The 17073-nt window shown below is 33.8% G+C and overlaps 2 protein-coding genes across 3 annotated transcripts; one reads left to right on the top strand and one right to left on the bottom strand.

The window, feature by feature from the left end:
• The first annotated feature begins 3 nt into the window (after positions 1-3).
• LOC124192605 (SURP and G-patch domain-containing protein 1-like) lies at positions 4-2299 on the top strand. Of its 2 annotated transcripts, none has more exons than XM_046586001.1 (6): positions 4-332; positions 395-741; positions 840-897; positions 990-1311; positions 1373-1578; positions 1642-2299. In XM_046586001.1, exons 1-6 carry the CDS (start codon positions 112-114, stop codon positions 1997-1999), a joined length of 1512 nt encoding a protein of 503 aa, XP_046441957.1. In that variant the 5' UTR covers positions 4-111; the 3' UTR covers positions 2000-2299. The 2 variants fall into 2 exon arrangements, with proteins under 2 accessions (XP_046441957.1, XP_046441956.1); XM_046586000.1 differs by having other exon boundaries at positions 26-332; positions 828-897.
• On the bottom strand, positions 2064-3448 carry LOC124192608 (tRNA (adenine(37)-N6)-methyltransferase-like). The gene is made up of 4 exons (XM_046586004.1): positions 3224-3448; positions 2996-3146; positions 2829-2927; positions 2064-2772 (listed from the first exon to the last, which is right to left on the bottom strand). Exons 1-4 carry the CDS (start codon positions 3270-3272, stop codon positions 2100-2102), a joined length of 972 nt encoding a protein of 323 aa, XP_046441960.1. The 5' UTR covers positions 3273-3448; the 3' UTR covers positions 2064-2099.
• Between the last annotated feature and the right edge of the window lie 13625 nt (positions 3449-17073).

Raw genomic sequence — 17073 nt, 5'->3', positions numbered from 1 at the left:
ACTCCCAGTCAACCCAGATGCTGTTTAGTGAAGATGGATTTGTTTGCATTGGAACCTAAAAAAGCTAAAGCTAAACTTGTCTCTCTGTTGTTTGCGTTTCTGCCCTAAAAAATGTCTTCACCTAGAGGATCTGGAAATTTTAAGAACGTTAGAAAAAATGCCCGAGAGCAAAGGTTGCAGTTTATGAATTCTCAGGCTGCCCTGATTGCTCAAAAAAAGAAGGAAATTGAAGAAAAGCTAGCTCAACAACAGCTACCCCAGAAAGAAGTAAAAGTAGAACCGAAAATAGAAATACAGGAAGTCATCCCAAACGGACAAGAAGAAGCCGTGCAGTAATTTTATTTTCAAAATCGTTTATAAAATTGTGTTAAAACATTTTAAATTTTCTCTCAAGGCTACCACCAAAAACACCAGTATTACCATTCAAGAATGATGGAAGCTTTCTTGAAAAATTCAGACAAATGCAGCAGCAAAATGCAAAATCTGATGTTCAACATAGTGGTGCTTCACAGAGTTTGCAAGCTGATTATTCTTGTCCTCCTCCTATTGATGTGTCGGTCCCACCACCACATTCGCTACCCAATCCATACTACACCCAACATCCACCCCCACCATCATATCTCAGCGCTCCACCCCCAATGAATATCAAAGAGGAGACAAAGGAAGAAAACCGATCACCATCCCCCTATTCTCCTTCAAGACCATGTGAGGATGAAGATGACCTTCCATTCTTCAACAAGGGTGAGTGTAGCACTTGCATTTGGGAATGGGAGCAAAAGTGCTGGACTGGGATCACTACACCAGAGCAGTACTCATGGGTTTCCTAGTTTCTCAATTAGACTACCATCATCAAGGGCCGTCGAACTCGTCCGAGGACTCGGGGAATTTCTCTCAAAGGTTTTCTTGATTTGCCGAGAAACACATCACTTGAATAAATTAAGAAATTATTTTACCTAATTATGAACTAATAAATTCTAACCACTCAATAGCGGACTAAGACGCAAATTCAAAGAAGAACCTGACGACTCAGAGAATTCAAGTAAACTAAAGGAGAGGGAACGGAAAAGACAGAGCCGTTGGGGGCCTCAAGAAGTGAAGATTGAACCTCCAACTATTAATCCTGTACCGATCTCAAATGTGCATATGGGATTTGATGGTCCATCCACAACCAATCAAACCGTCTTGGGACGCAGCTCATTTCTGTCTCGCATCACTTCCGCCGACCCACAAATCCTCACTTATGCTGTGAGGGTATTCGGGACGACTGATTTGACGGAAGACCAATGGAAGCAATGTTTGGACCAAGTGAAAGTATAACTTTTTGATTGCATTAAGCCTTTGATATTTTAATCTGTTACTTTGTTCGTAATAGATGCAATACGTTTATCAAGAGATGTTAAAGAAGAAGCAAGAAAGAGACAGACTTGCTCAGGTGGGAAAAGTCCGATACGAGTACGACAGTGATGAAGAAACTGAAGGAGGAACTTGGGAACATAAAAGACGTAAGGCTGAAATGGAGAAAACAAAAGATCGGGCTGACCAGTTAACTGAATGTGGTCGAGGAAAACATCACCTTGGGTAATGGCTATCAAATTTCTACGAAGATTTAGTTTATTTTAACCGAGTTTTTGTCGTAAACAGTGATTTTCTTCCGCCGGAAGAGTTGGCCAAGTTTATGGAAAAATTCCAAGCCGTGCAAGAGGGACGAACCGTTGACGAATCTGATTACAAGGAGTTCAAGATTGCTGAAGACAACGTTGGCTATCAAATGTTGAAAAAGTTTGGTTGGACAGAAGGAGAAGGTCTCGGAATTGGTGGTTCCGGTATCACAACGCCTGTTAACGCAACCAGACGAAACGAGGCGCAAGGTTTGGGAGCGATTAAACCGGAAGACTTGACGAGTAATGATAATGAATACGACGCGTATCGCAAAAGAATGATGTTAGCTTACCGTTTTCGACCTAACCCTCTCAACAATCCGCGCCGGGCCTATTACTAATCGTGCCTCGCCTGTCGTTGTTTGTGGTGCTTAATTTAGTTTTAATGTATTCTGTCCCCCAAAGTAGTGTTGCACCGTTTATTCGTATTATTAACTCATATTACATCACTTCCTTCATTTTATCTTCGATCTTTGCCAGATTATTATCCCATTGTTGTTTTTTGTTTGCTTCGTTCATTGCTTTTCTTGTTGTGTAAGGCATGACCCTTAAAACTTCGCATTTTTTTATGCATTCGTCAAACCAGGTTGTAACATGCATACAATCGACTACACAGAAGTATAACAGATCTTGACCCTTCATCTTCCTGTATATTGATCTAGGATCCTCCCTCAAAATGTCTTCAATAGCTTTTTGTGCTTCCTCTGGTGATTTAAGAAATGACAGACGGTATGCAGGATCTTCCGCATCAAGGGAAAATTTCCGGATTTGAGACAGCGCGTCTTGAGTAAAAGCTACATTTAACGTTTTTTCTTGACCGCCTAATGTGATCCATTCAGGGTTCGATACAGTTGTGGGTGGACTGCAGTAAGTTGGATCATCAATTGCATCAGTTGATTCAGACACTGCAGTGGTGGCTGAATCTATTGCTTCAGTGGTCACAGAATCTGTCTGTTCATTGTGTTGTGGGTAGTCATAAGAAGGGATGTATGGTTTAATATCTATGATTGGTGTTCCATCCAAGAGATCTAAGCCACAAAGATGAACAGTATCCCCTTCAACTTTCTCTATTTTGGCCAGAGTAAGTCCAATAGGATTTGGTCTGTGAGGTGACCTAAAAGATGAACAGGTTAAAACACAGATTCAATGTTCTCAAACTTAATTACCTACCTAGTTGAGAAGAGGCCAACTCTTGCACCACCAAGTCGGGGAGGAGCTACCATTGTTTTCGTAAATGGCCGGCCATTCTTGTGAAATAAAAACAAAATCCTGAACAGAATATTAGTTATTCCAGTTGCAACTAATAGCTACAGGTTATTTATATAAAAAAGAATTACCAGACATGGGAGAACTGATTAAGGTTTTTTAGTGAATGATGAGGCTGACTAAATATTTCAGTTGATATTTTAATGAAACCTCTCGTCAAAGAAGAGACAGAAGGTTGTCGAGGAGTTGCGTTTTTAAATTTAAACCAGGTAGAAGCGTACCCTAAAATATAAATGCAATGATGAAGTAGAAGTAACTCCTCAGTATGACAATTTTTTCACCAAATTTTGTTCACTTACCGATAGGTTTAAAAACATAACTTTCAATTTTAGTCTCTTCTTCGGCCATTTCAAATATTATCAAAAACAGACTTATTCTGTAAGATTCCTTTTAAATTTTCACGGAGTGATAAAAAAAAAACAAGCCGAAAAGGAGAGCTCTCGTGCGTCGTGAAAACGTGATTTCAATTCAAGCAGACAGCAACTCTTTTATGCACCAAGCCTCTTCTTTTTGCGCACGGCCATGGACTACTTAAGCTAGAGGACGGGACTCTCGTCCTATCCCGCCGTGTTATAGCTTGTCGGGTGGATTTTTAATCATAATTTTTAAAGAAGGGTCAATCGATAGAGATTTAAAAAGCTATTCTAAGTCTCCAAAGCACCTTTCTTGTGAAGATATTAAATTAAAAGATATTTGCGGTTAAATTTTGAGGGGACGGGAGAGGTGTTCGTTGGTTGTCTCCATCTAGCGCTAAGAATTCTAAACTCTTCTATGGTTTTTAGAAAGAAAACAAAACAGAATCCAGAGAATCACAGATAGCAGACGCACCTAATCATACCAAACCAAACCAAAACCAGAGAATTATAGAGTGGTAAACCAACAATCACCGCTAGGCGGCGACAACTAACGAACACCTACGTCAATTTCTAATTAAAATATCACCGAAATTATATTTACCGCATAGGGATAATTTAATAGACTGTAGCTCATTTTTAAAGCTCGATTAATTAAAATAATAAAAAAAAGGGTAGCCGACATAGGATTTGACGAAGTGACCCGTCCTCTAGCTTAAGTAGTCCATGGCACGGCTGGACTACTTTTACCAGCAATAGATGCCTGGTCGGTTCTCGGCTGTGTTGGCTTCCCTATCCCGGTTTCAGGGTAAACGTAAGCCGATTTTCAGAGGGTTTTAGGGCGGGGCCTGTCAGAATTGTGAAGTGGAATCTGGAAACAGAGCCATCTAGGCTCTCAAAAGTAGCTGAGCGTAGTAGCTGACACACTCACTAGGGCGCTCATTCCAGTTTCCAAATCGGCTTACGTTTACTTCAATGAATTTGAAATGACGATATTAATTGTTTTACAAGTTTAAACAAATTTCTTGTTACAAGATATGTTAATTCGATGTCCAATACACTATTTAAAGTCTTTAAAATCAATGAATCTATTAAGACACTCATGAAGGAAAAGAATTAGAAATAAGAGTTGATAGGAAATCTTCCAGGAAGTGATACCACAACTTCAATGAATTTGAAATGACGATATTAATTGTTTTACAAGTTTAAACAAATTTCTTGTTACAAGATATGTTAATTCGATGTCCAATACACTATTTAAAGTCTTTAAAATCAATGAATCTATTAAGACACTCATGAATGAAAAGAATTAGAAATAAGAGTTGATAGAAAATCTTCCAGGAAGTGAAACCACAACTTCAATGAATTGAAATGACGATATTAATTGTTTTACAAGTTTAAACAAATTTCTTGTTACAAGATATGTTAATTCGATGTCCAATACACTATTTAAAGTCTTTAAAATCAATGAATCTATTAAGACACTCATGAATGAAAAGAAATAGAAATAAGAGTTGATAGAAAATCTTCCAGGAAGTGAAACCACAACTTCAATGAATTTGAAATGACGATATTAATTGTTTTACAAATTTAAACAAATTTCTTGTTACAAGATATGTTAATTCGATGTCCAATACACTATTTAAAGTCTTTAAAATCAATGAATCTATTAAGACACTCATGAAGGAAAAGAATTAGAAATAAGAGTTGATAGAAAATCTTCCAGGAAGTGAAACCACAACTTCAATGAATTTGAAATGACGATATTAATTGTTTTACAAGTTTAAACAAATTTCTTGTTACAAGATATGTTAATCTTAAAGTCTTTAAAATCAATGAATCTATTAAGACACTCATGAAGGAAAAGAATTAGAAACAAGAGTTGATTCAACACGAAAAATACTAACATATGTGATAGGAAGAGTCTCCACCACGTTTTGGAAATATTTCAGGCTAGATGTTTGGGACGTTTTTTTTTATATTTCTTCAACACCAATGCAACCTGTCACATGTTCTGAGTTTCTTCTTATAATTATTGTAAAATAGAGTATTTTCTACTTATTCAACACGAAAAATACTAAAACATGTGATAGGAAAGGTCTCCACCACGATTTGGAAATATTTCAGGCTAGATGTTTGGGACGTTTTTTTGGTATTTCTTCAACACCAATGCAACCTGTCACATGTTCTGAGTTTCTTCTTATAATTATTGTAAAATAGAGTATTCAATACTGATTCAACACGAAAAATACTAAAACATGTGATAGGAAGAGTCTCTACCACGTTTTGGAAATATTTCAGGCTAGATGTTTGGGACGTTTTTTTGGGTATTTCTTCAACACCAATGCAACCTGTCACATGTTCTGAGTTTCTTCTTATAATTATTGTAAAATAGAGTATTCTCTACTTATTCAACACGAAAAATACTAAAACATGTGATAGGAAAGGTCTCCACCACGATTTGGAAATATTTCAGGCTAGATGTTTTGGACGTTTTTTTGGTATTTCTTCAACACCAATGCAACCTGTCACATGTTTTGAGTTTCTTCTTATAATTATTGTAAAATAGAGTATTCAATACTGATTCAACACGAAAAATACTAAAACATGTGATAGCAAGAGTCTCTACCACGTTTTGGAAATATTTCAGGCTAGATGTTTGGGACGTTTTTTTGGTATTTCTTCAACACCAATGCAACCTGTCACATGTTCTGAGTTTCTTCTTATAATTATTGTAAAATAGAGTATTCTCTACTTATTCAACACGAAAAATACTAAAACATGTGACAGGAAAGGTCTCCACCACGATTTGGAAATATTTCAGGCTAGATGTTTTGGACGTTTTTTTGGTATTTCTTCAACACCAATGCAACCTGTCACATGTTCTGAGTTTCTTCTTATAATTATTGTAAAATAGAGTATTCAATACTAATTCAACACGAAAAATACTAAAACATGTGATAGGAAGAGTCTCTACCATGTTTTGGAAATATTTCAGGCTAGATGTTTGGGACGTTTTTTTTGGTATTTCTTCAACACCAATGAAACCTGTCACATGTTCTGAGTTTCTTCTTATAATTATTGTAAAATAGAGTATTCTCTACTTATTCAACACGAAAAATACTAAAACATGTGATAGGAAAGGTCTCCACCACGATTTGGAAATATTTCAGGCTAGATGTTTTGGACGTTTTTTTGGTATTTCTTCAACACCAATGCAACCTGTCACATGTTTTGAGTTTCTTCTTATAATTATTGTAAAATAGAGTATTCAATACTGATTCAACACGAAAAATACTAAAACATGTGATAGCAAGAGTCTCTACCACGTTTTGGAAATATTTCAGGCTAGATGTTTGGGACGTTTTTTTGGTATTTCTTCAACACCAATGCAACCTGTCACATGTACTGAGTTTCTTCTTATAATTATTGTAAAATAGAGTATTCAATACTGATTCAACACGAAAAATACTAAAACATGTGATAGGAAGAGTCTCTACCACGTTTTGGAAATATTTCAGGCTAGATGTTTGGGACGTTTTTTTGGTATTTCTTCAACACCAATGCAACCTGTCACATGTTTTGAGTTTCTTCTTATAATTATTGTAAAATAGAGTATTCTCTACTTATTCAACACGAAAAATACTAAAACATGTGATAGGAAGAGTCTCTACCACGTTTTGGAAATATTTCAGGCTAGATGTTTGGGACGTTTTTTTGGTATTTCTTCAACACCAATGCAACCTGTCACATGTTCTGAGTTTCTTCTTATAATTATTGTAAAATAGAGTATTCTCTACTTATTCAACACGAAAAATACTAAAACATGTGATAGGAAAGGTCTCCACCACGATTTGGAAATATTTCAGGCTAGATGTTTGGGACGTTTTTTTTTTATATTTCTTCAACACCAATGCAACCTGTCACATGTTTTGAGTTTCTTCTTATAATTATTGTAAAATAGAGTATTCAATACTGATTCAACACGAAAAATACTAAAACATGTTATAGGAAGAGTCTCTACCACGTTTTGGAAATATTTCAGGCTAGATGTTTGGGACGTTTTTTTGGTATTTCTTCAACACCAATGCACCCTGTCACATGTTTTGAGTTTCTTCTTATAATTATTGTAAAATAGAGTATTCTATACTGATTCATTACGAAAAATACTAAAACATGTGATAGGAAGAGTCTCTACCATGTTTTGGAAATATTTCAGGCTAGATGTTTGGGACGTTTTTTTTGGTATTTCTTCAACACCAATGCAACCTGTCACATGTTCTGAGTTTCTTCTTATAATTATTGTAAATATTTCAACACGAAAAATACTAAAACATGTGATAGGAAGAGTCTCTACCATGTTTTGGAAATATTTCAGGCTTGATGTTTGGGACGTTTTTTTGGTATTTCTTCAACACCAATGCAACCTGTCACATGTTCTGAGTTTCTTCTTATAATTATTGTAAAATAGAGTATTCTCTACCTATTCAACACGAAAAATACTAAAACATGTGATAGGAAAGGTCTCCACCACGATTTGGAAATTTTTCAGGCTAGATGTTTGGGACGTTTTTTTGGTATTTCTTCAACACCAATGCAACCTGTCACATGTTCTGAGTTTCTTCTTATAATTATTGTAAAATAGAGTATTTTATACTGATTCAACACGAAAAATACTAAAACATGTGATAGGAAGAGTCTCTACCATGTTTTGGAAATATTTCAGGCTAGATGTTTGGGACGTTTTTTTTTTTTATATTTCTTCAACACCAATGCACCCTGTCACATGTTTTGAGTTTCTTCTTATAATTATTGTAAAATAGAGTATTCTATACTGATTCAACACGAAAAATACTAAAACATGTGATAGGAAGAGTCTCTACCATGTTTTGGAAATATTTCAGGCTAGATGTTTGGGACGTTTTTTTTGGTATTTCTTCAACACCAATGCAACCTGTCACATGTTCTGAGTTTCTTCTTATAATTATTGTAAAATAGAGTATTCTATACTGATTTAACACGAAAAATACTAAAACATGTGATAGGAAGAGTCTCTACCACGTTTTGGAAATATTTCAGGCTAGATGTTTGGGACGTTTTTTTGGTATTTCTTCAACACCAATGCAACCTGTCACATGTTCTGAGTTTCTTCTTATAATTATTGTAAAATAGAGTATTTTATACTGATTCAACACGAAAAATACTAAAACATGTGATAGGAAGAGTCTCTACCATGTTTTGGAAATATTTCAGGCTAGATGTTTGGGACGTTTTTTTAGTATTTCTTCAACACCAATGCAACCTGTCACATGTTCTGAGTTTCTTCTTATTATTATTGTAAAATAGAGTATTCTCTACTTATTCAACACGAAAAATACTAAAACATGTGATAGGAAAGGTCTCCACCACGATTTGGAAATATTTCAGGCTAGATGTTTGGGACGTTTTTTTGGTATTTCTTCAACACCAATGCAACCTGTCACATGTTTTGAGTTTCTTCTTATAATTATTGTAAAATAGAGTATTCAATACTGATTCAACACGAAAAATACTAAAACATGTGATAGGAAGAGTCTCTACCACGTTTTGGAAATATTTCAGGCTAGATGTTTGGGACGTTTTTTTGGTATTTCTTCAACACCAATGCAACCTGTCACATGTAATGAGTTTTCTCTTATAATTATTGTAAAATAGAGTATTCTACACTAATTAAACATGAAAAATACCATAACATGTGATTGGAAAGGTCTCGACCACGATTTGAAAATATTTCATGCTAGATGTTTGGGACGTTTTTTGGTATTTCTTCAACACCAATGAAACCTGTCGCATGTAATGAGTTTTCTCTTATAATTATTTTAAAATAGAGTTTTCTACACTGATTCAACATGAAAAATACCATAACATGTGATAGGAAAGGTCTCGACCACGATTTGAAAATATTTCATGCTAGATGTTTGGGACGTTTTTTGGTATTTCTTCAACACCAATGCAACCTGTCACATGTAATGAGTCTTCTCTTATAATTATTGTAAAATAGAGTATTCTACACTAATTAAACATGAAAAATACCATTACATGTGATAGGAAAGGTCTCCACCACGATTTGGAAATATTTCATGCTAGATGTTTGGGACGTTTTTTGGTATTTCTTCAACACCAATGCAACCTGTTACATGTAATGAGTTTTCTCTTATAATTATTGTAAAATAGAGTATTCTACACTGATTCAACATGAAAAATACCATAACATGTGATAGGAAAGGTCTCGACCACGATTTGAAAATATTTCATGCTAGATGTTTGGGACGTTTTTTGGTATTTCTTCAACACCAATGCAACCTGTAACATGTAATGAGTTTTCTCTTATAGTTATTGTAAAATAGAGTATTCTACACTGATTCAGCATGAAAAATACCATTACATGTGATAGGAAAGGTCTCGACCACGATTTGAAAATATTTCATGCTAGATGTTTGTGACGTTTTTTGTTATTTCTTCAACAACAATGCAACCTGTCACATGTAATGAGTTTTCTCTTATAATTATTGTAAAATAGAGTATTCTACACTGATTCATCCTGAGATACCATTACATGTGATAGGAAAGGTCTCCACCACGATTTGAAAATATTTCATGCTAGATGTTTGGGACTTTTTTTGGTATTTCTTCAACACCAATGCAACCTGTCACATGTAATGAGTTTTCTCTTATAATTATTGTAAAATAGAGTATTCTACACTGATTCATCCTGAAAACTACCATTACATGTGATAGGAAAGGTCTCCACCACGATTTGGAAATATTTCAGGCTAGATATTTTGTACGTTTTTTTGTGTTTCTTCAACACCAATGCAACCTGTCAGATGTAGTGAGTTTTCAATTATAATTATTGTAAAACAGAGTATTCTACACTGATTCCACATGAAAAATACCATTACATGTGATAGGAAAGGTCTCCACCACGATTTGGAAATATTTTAGGCTAGATGTAAGGGTCGTTTTTTCGGTATTTCTTCAATACCAATGCAACTTGTCACACATAATGAGTTTTCTCTTATAATTATTTTAAAATAGAGTATTCTACACTGATTCAACATGAAAAATACCATTACATGCGATAGGAAAGGTCTCGACCACGATTTGAAAATATTTCATGCTAGATGTTTGGGACGTTTTTTGGTATTTCTTCAACACGAATGCAACTTGTCGCATGTAATGAGTTTTCTCTTATAATTATTTTAAAATAGAGTATTCTACACTGATTCAACATGAAAAATACCATTACATGTGATAGGAAAGGTCTCGACCACGATTTGAAAATTTTTCATGCTATATGTTTGGGACGTTTTTTGGTATTTCTTCAACACGAATGCAACTTGTCGCATGTAATGAGTTTTCTCTTACAATTATTTAAAAATAGAGTATTCTACACTGATTCAACATGAAAAATACCATTACATGTGATAGGAAAGGTCTCGACCACGATTTGAAAATATTTCATGCTATATGTTTGGGACGTTTTTTGGTATTTCTTCAACACCAATGCAACCTGTCACATGTAATGAGTTTTCTCTTATAATTATTGTAAAATAGAGTATTCTACACTGATTCAACATGAAAAATACCATTACATGTGATAGGAAAGGTCTCCACCACGATTTGGAAATATTTTAAGCTAGATGTTAGGGTCGTTTTTTCGGTATTTCTTCAATACCAATGCAACTTGTCACACATAATGAGTTTTCTCTTATTATTATTGTAAAATAGAGTATTCTACACTGATTCAACATGAAAAATACCATTACATGTGATAGGAAAGGTCTCCACCACGATTTGGAAATATTTCAGGCTAGATGTTAGGGTGGTTTTTTCGGTATTTCTTCAATACCAATGCAAACTGTCACACGTAATGAGTTTTCTCTTATAATTATTGTAAAATAAAGTATTCTACACTGATTCAACATGAAAAATACAATTACATGTGATAGGAAAGGTCTTCACTACGATTTGGAAATATTTCATGCTAAATGTTTGGGACGTTTTTGGTATTTCTTCAACACCAATGCAACCTGTCACATGTAATGAGTTTTCTCTTATAATTGTTGAATAATAGAGTATTCTACACTGATTCAACATGAAAAATATCATTACATGTGATAGGAAAGGTCTCCACCACGATTTGAAAATATTTCATGCTAGATGTTTGGGACGTTTTTTGGTATTTCTTCAACACCAATGCAACCTGTCACATATAATGAGTCTTCTCTTATAATTATTGTAAAATAGAGTATTGTACACTAAAAAAACATGAAAAATACCATTACATGTGATAGGAAAGGTCTCCACCACGATTTGGAAATATTTTAGGCTAGATGTTAGGGTCGTTTTTCGGTATTTCTTCAACACCAATGCAACTAGTGACACATAATGAGTTTTATCTTATTATTATTGTAAAATAGAGTATTCTACACTGATTCAACATGAAAAATATCAATTCATGTGATAGGAAAGGTCTCGACCACGATTTGAAAATATTTCATGCTAGATGTTTGGGACGTTTTTTGGTATTTCTTCAACACGAATGCAACTTGTCGCATGTAATGAGTTTTCTCTTATAATTATTTTAAAATAGAGTATTCTACACTGATTCAACATGAAAAATACCATTACATGTGATAGGAAAGGTCTCGACCACGATTTGAAAATTTTTCATGCTATATGTTTGGGACGTTTTTTGGTATTTCTTCAACACGAATGCAACTTGTCGCATGTAATGAGTTTTCTCTTATTATTATTGTAAAATAGAGTATTCTACACTGATTCAACATGAAAAATACCATTACATGTGATAGGAAAGGTCTCCACCACGATTTGGAAATATTTCAGGCTAGATGTTAGGGTGGTTTTTTCGGTATTTCTTCAATACCAATGCAAACTGTCACACGTAATGAGTTTTTTCTTATAATTATTCTAAAATAGAGTTTTCTACACTGATTCAACATGAAAAATACCATTACATGTGATAGGAAAGGTCTTCACCACGATTTGGAAATATTTCATGCTAGATGTTTGGGACGTTTTTTTGTATTTCTTCAACACCAATGCAACCTGTCACATGTAATGAGTTTTCTCTTATAATTATTGTAAAATAAAGTATTCTACACTGATTCAACATGAAAAATACAATTACATGTGATAGGAAAGGTCTTCACTACGATTTGGAAATATTTCATGCTAAATGTTTGGGACGTTTTTGGTATTTCTTCAACACCAATGCAACCTGTCACATGTAATGAGTTTTCTCTTATAATTGTTGAATAATAGAGTATTCTACACTGATTCAACATGAAAAATATCATTACATGTGATAGGAAAGGTCTCCACCACGATTTGAAAATATTTCATGCTAGATGTTTGGGACGTTTTTTGGTATTTCTTCAACACCAATGCAACCTGTCACATATAATGAGTCTTCTCTTATAATTATTGTAAAATAGAGTATTGTACACTAAAAAAACATGAAAAATACCATTACATGTGATAGGAAAGGTCTCCACCACGATTTGGAAATATTTTAGGCTAGATGTTAGGGTCGTTTTTCGGTATTTCTTCAACACCAATGCAACTAGTGACACATAATGAGTTTTATCTTATTATTATTGTAAAATAGAGTATTCTACACTGATTCAACATGAAAAATATCAATTCATGTGATAGGAAAGGTCTCGACCACGATTTGAAAATATTTCATGCTAGATGTTTGGGACGTTTTTTGGTATTTCTTCAACACGAATGCAACTTGTCGCATGTAATGAGTTTTCTCTTATAATTATTTTAAAATAGAGTATTCTACACTGATTCAACATGAAAAATACCATTACATGTGATAGGAAAGGTCTCGACCACGATTTGAAAATTTTTCATGCTATATGTTTGGGACGTTTTTTGGTATTTCTTCAACACGAATGCAACTTGTCGCATGTAATGAGTTTTCTCTTATTATTATTGTAAAATAGAGTATTCTACACTGATTCAACATGAAAAATACCATTACATGTGATAGGAAAGGTCTCCACCACGATTTGGAAATATTTCAGGCTAGATGTTAGGGTGGTTTTTTCGGTATTTCTTCAATACCAATGCAAACTGTCACACGTAATGAGTTTTTTCTTATAATTATTCTAAAATAGAGTTTTCTACACTGATTCAACATGAAAAATACCATTACATGTGATAGGAAAGGTCTTCACCACGATTTGGAAATATTTCATGCTAGATGTTTGGGACGTTTTTTTGTATTTCTTCAACACCAATGCAACCTGTCACATGTAATGAGTTTTCTCTTATAATTATTGTAAAATAAAGTATTCTACACTGATTCAACATGAAAAATACAATTACATGTGATAGGAAAGGTCTTCACTACGATTTGGAAATATTTCATGCTAAATGTTTGGGACGTTTTTGGTATTTCTTCAACACCAATGCAACCTGTCACATGTAATGAGTTTTCTCTTATAATTGTTGAATAATAGAGTATTCTACACTGATTCAACATGAAAAATATCATTACATGTGATAGGAAAGGTCTCCACCACGATTTGAAAATATTTCATGCTAGATGTTTGGGACGTTTTTTGGTATTTCTTCAACACCAATGCAACCTGTCACATATAATGAGTCTTCTCTTATAATTATTGTAAAATAGAGTATTGTACACTAAAAAAACATGAAAAATACCATTACATGTGATAGGAAAGGTCTCCACCACGATTTGGAAATATTTTAGGCTAGATGTTAGGGTCGTTTTTCGGTATTTCTTCAACACCAATGCAACTAGTGACACATAATGAGTTTTCTCTTATTATTATTGTAAAATAGAGTATTGTACACTAATTAAACATGAAAAATACCATTACATGTGATAGGAAAGGTCTCCACCACGATTTGGAAATATTTCAGGCTAGATGTTAGGGTCGTTTTTTCGGTATTTCTTCAATACCAATGCAACCTGTCACACGTAATGAGTTTTTTCTTATAATTATTGTAAAATAGAGTATTTTACACTGATTCAACATGAGAAATATCATTACATGTGATAGGAAAGGTCTTCACCACGATTTAGAAACATTTCATGCTAGATGTTTGGGACGTTTTTTGGTATTTCTTCAACACCAATGCAACCTGTCACATGTAATGAGTTTTCTCTTATAATTATTTTAAAATAGAGTATTCTACACTGATTCAACATGAAAAATACCATTACATGTGATAGGAAAGGTCTCCACCACGATTTGGAAATATTTCATGCTAGATGCTTGGGACGTTTTTTGGTATTTCTTCAACACCAATGCAACCTGTCACATGTAATGAGTTTTCTCTTATAATTATTGTAAAATAGAGTATTCTACACTGATTCAACATGAAAAATACCATTACATGTGATAGGAAAGGTCTCCACCACGATTTGGAAATATTTTAGGCTAGATGTAAGGGTCGTTTTTTCGATATTTCTTCAATACCAATGCAACTTGTCACACATAATGAGTTTTCTCTTATTATTATTGTAAAATAGAGTATTGTAAACTAATTAAACACGAAAAATACCATTACATGTGATAGGAAAGGTCTCCACCACGATTTGGAAATATTTTAAGCTAGATGTTAGGGTCGTTTTCCGGTATTTCTTCAATACCAATGCAACTTGTCACACATAATGAGTTTTCTCTTATTATTATTGTAAAATAGAGTATTGTACACTAATTAAACATGAAAAATACCATTAAATGTGATAGGAAAGGTCTCCACCACGATTTGGAAATATTTCAGGCTAGATGTTAGGGTCGTTTTTTCGGTATTTCTTCAATACCAATGCAACCTGTCACACGTAATGAGTTTTCTCTTATAATTATTGTAAAATAGAGTATTCTACAGTGAAACATGAAAAATATCATTACATGTGATAGGAAAGGTCTCCACCACGATTTGGAAATATTTCATGCTAGATATTAGGGTCGTTGTTTTTGGTATTTCTTCAATACCAATGCTACCTGTCACACGTAATGAGTTTTATCTTATAATTATTGTAAAATAGAGTATTCTACACTGATTCAACATGAAAAATACCATTACATGTGATAGGAAAGGTCTCCACCACGATTTGGAAATATTTCAGGCTAGATGTTAGGGTCGTTTTTTTTTGTATTTCTTCAATACCAATGCAACCTGTCACACGTTATGAGTTTTCTCTTATAATTATTGTAAAATATAGTATTTTACACTGATTCAACATGAAAAATATCATTACATAAGATAGGAAAGGTCTTCACCACGATTTAGAAACATTTCATGCTAGATGTTTGCGACGTTTTTTGGTATTTCTTCAACACCAATGCAACCTGTCATATGTAATGAGTTTTCTCTTATAATTATTGTAAAACAGAGTATTCTACACTGATTTAACATGAAAAATACCACACACCACACGTATATGTGATAGGAAAGGTCTCCACCACGATTTTGAAATATTTCAGGCTATATGTTAGGGTCGTTTTTTTGGTATTTCTCCAACACAAATAAAACCTGTCACATGTAATGAGTCTTCTCTTATAATTATTGTAAAATAGAGTATTCTTCACTGATTTAACATGAAAAATACCATTGTGATAGGAAAGGTCTCCACCACGATTTGGAAATATTTCAGGCCAGATGTTTGGGACCTTTTTTGGTATTTCTTCAACACCAATGCAACCTGTCACATGTTCTGAGTTTATTCTTATAATTATTGTAAAATAGAGTATTTTATACTGATTCAACACGAAAAATACTAAAACATGTGATAGGAAGAGTCTCTACCATGTTTTGGAAATATTTCAGGCTAGATGTTTGGGACGTTTTTTTGGTATTTCTTCAACACCAATGCAACCTGTCACATGTTCTGAGTTTCTTCTTATAATTATTGTAAAATAGAGTATTCTCTACTTATTCAACACGAAAAATACTAAAACATGTGATAGGAAAGGTCTCCACCACGATTTGGAAATATTTCAGGCTAGATGTTTGGGACGTTTTTTTGGTATTTCTTCAACACCAATGCAACCTGTCACATGTTTTGAGTTTCTTCTTATAATTATTGTAAAATAGAGTATTCAATACTGATTCAACACGAAAAATACTAAAACATGTGATAGGAAGAGTCTCTACCACGTTTTGGAAATATTTCAGGCTAGATGTTTGGGACGTTTTTTTGGTATTTCTTCAACACCAATGCAACCTGTCACATGTACTGAGTTTCTTCTTATAATTATTGTAAAAAAGAGTATTTCATACTGATTCAACACGAAAAATACTAAAACATGTGATAGGAAAGGTCTCCACCACGTTTTGGAAATATTTCAGGCTAGATGTTTGGGACGTTTTTTTTTTTATATTTCTTCAACACCAATGCACCCTGTCACATGTTTTGAGTTTCTTCTTATAATTATTGTAAAATAGAGTATTCTATACTGATTCAACACGAAAAATACTAAAACATGTGATAGGAAGAGTCTCTACCATGTTTTGGAAATATTTCAGGCTAGATGTTTGGGACGTTTTTTTTGGTATTTCTTCAACACCAATGCAACCTGTCACATGTTCTGAGTTTCTTCTTATAATTATTGTAAAATAGAGTATTCTCTACTTATTCAACATGAAAAATACTAAAACATGTGATAGGAAAGGTCTCCACCACGATTTGGAAATATTTCAGGCTAGATGTTTGTGACGTTTTTTTGGTATTTCTTCAACACCAA

This window comes from Daphnia pulex, chromosome 4 (assembly GCF_021134715.1).
Source record: "Daphnia pulex isolate KAP4 chromosome 4, ASM2113471v1".
NCBI lineage: Eukaryota > Metazoa > Arthropoda > Branchiopoda > Diplostraca > Daphniidae > Daphnia > Daphnia pulex.
The sequence above is the reverse complement of the archived record's forward strand: the minus strand, read 5'-3'. Positions and strand labels throughout refer to the sequence as shown.

Bases quoted from the DNA above. Each gene is read 5' to 3' on its own strand.
- LOC124192605 (XM_046586000.1), top strand. From the start codon at position 112: ATGTCTTCACCTAGAGGATCTGGAAATTTTAAGAACGTTAGAAAAAAT. The intron at 1,312-1,372 runs GTATAACTTTTT...TGTTCGTAATAG, and splicing joins AATGTTTGGACCAAGTGAAA to ATGCAATACGTTTATCAAGA. The intron at 1,579-1,641 runs GTAATGGCTATC...TGTCGTAAACAG, and splicing joins CGAGGAAAACATCACCTTGG to TGATTTTCTTCCGCCGGAAG.
- LOC124192608 (XM_046586004.1), bottom strand. From the start codon at position 3,272: ATGGCCGAAGAAGAGACTAAAATTGAAAGTTATGTTTTTAAACCTATC. The intron at 3,147-3,223 runs GTAAGTGAACAA...TTTATATTTTAG, and splicing joins TTATGTTTTTAAACCTATCG to GGTACGCTTCTACCTGGTTT. The intron at 2,928-2,995 runs GTAATTCTTTTT...TATTCTGTTCAG, and splicing joins AATCAGTTCTCCCATGTCTG to GATTTTGTTTTTATTTCACA.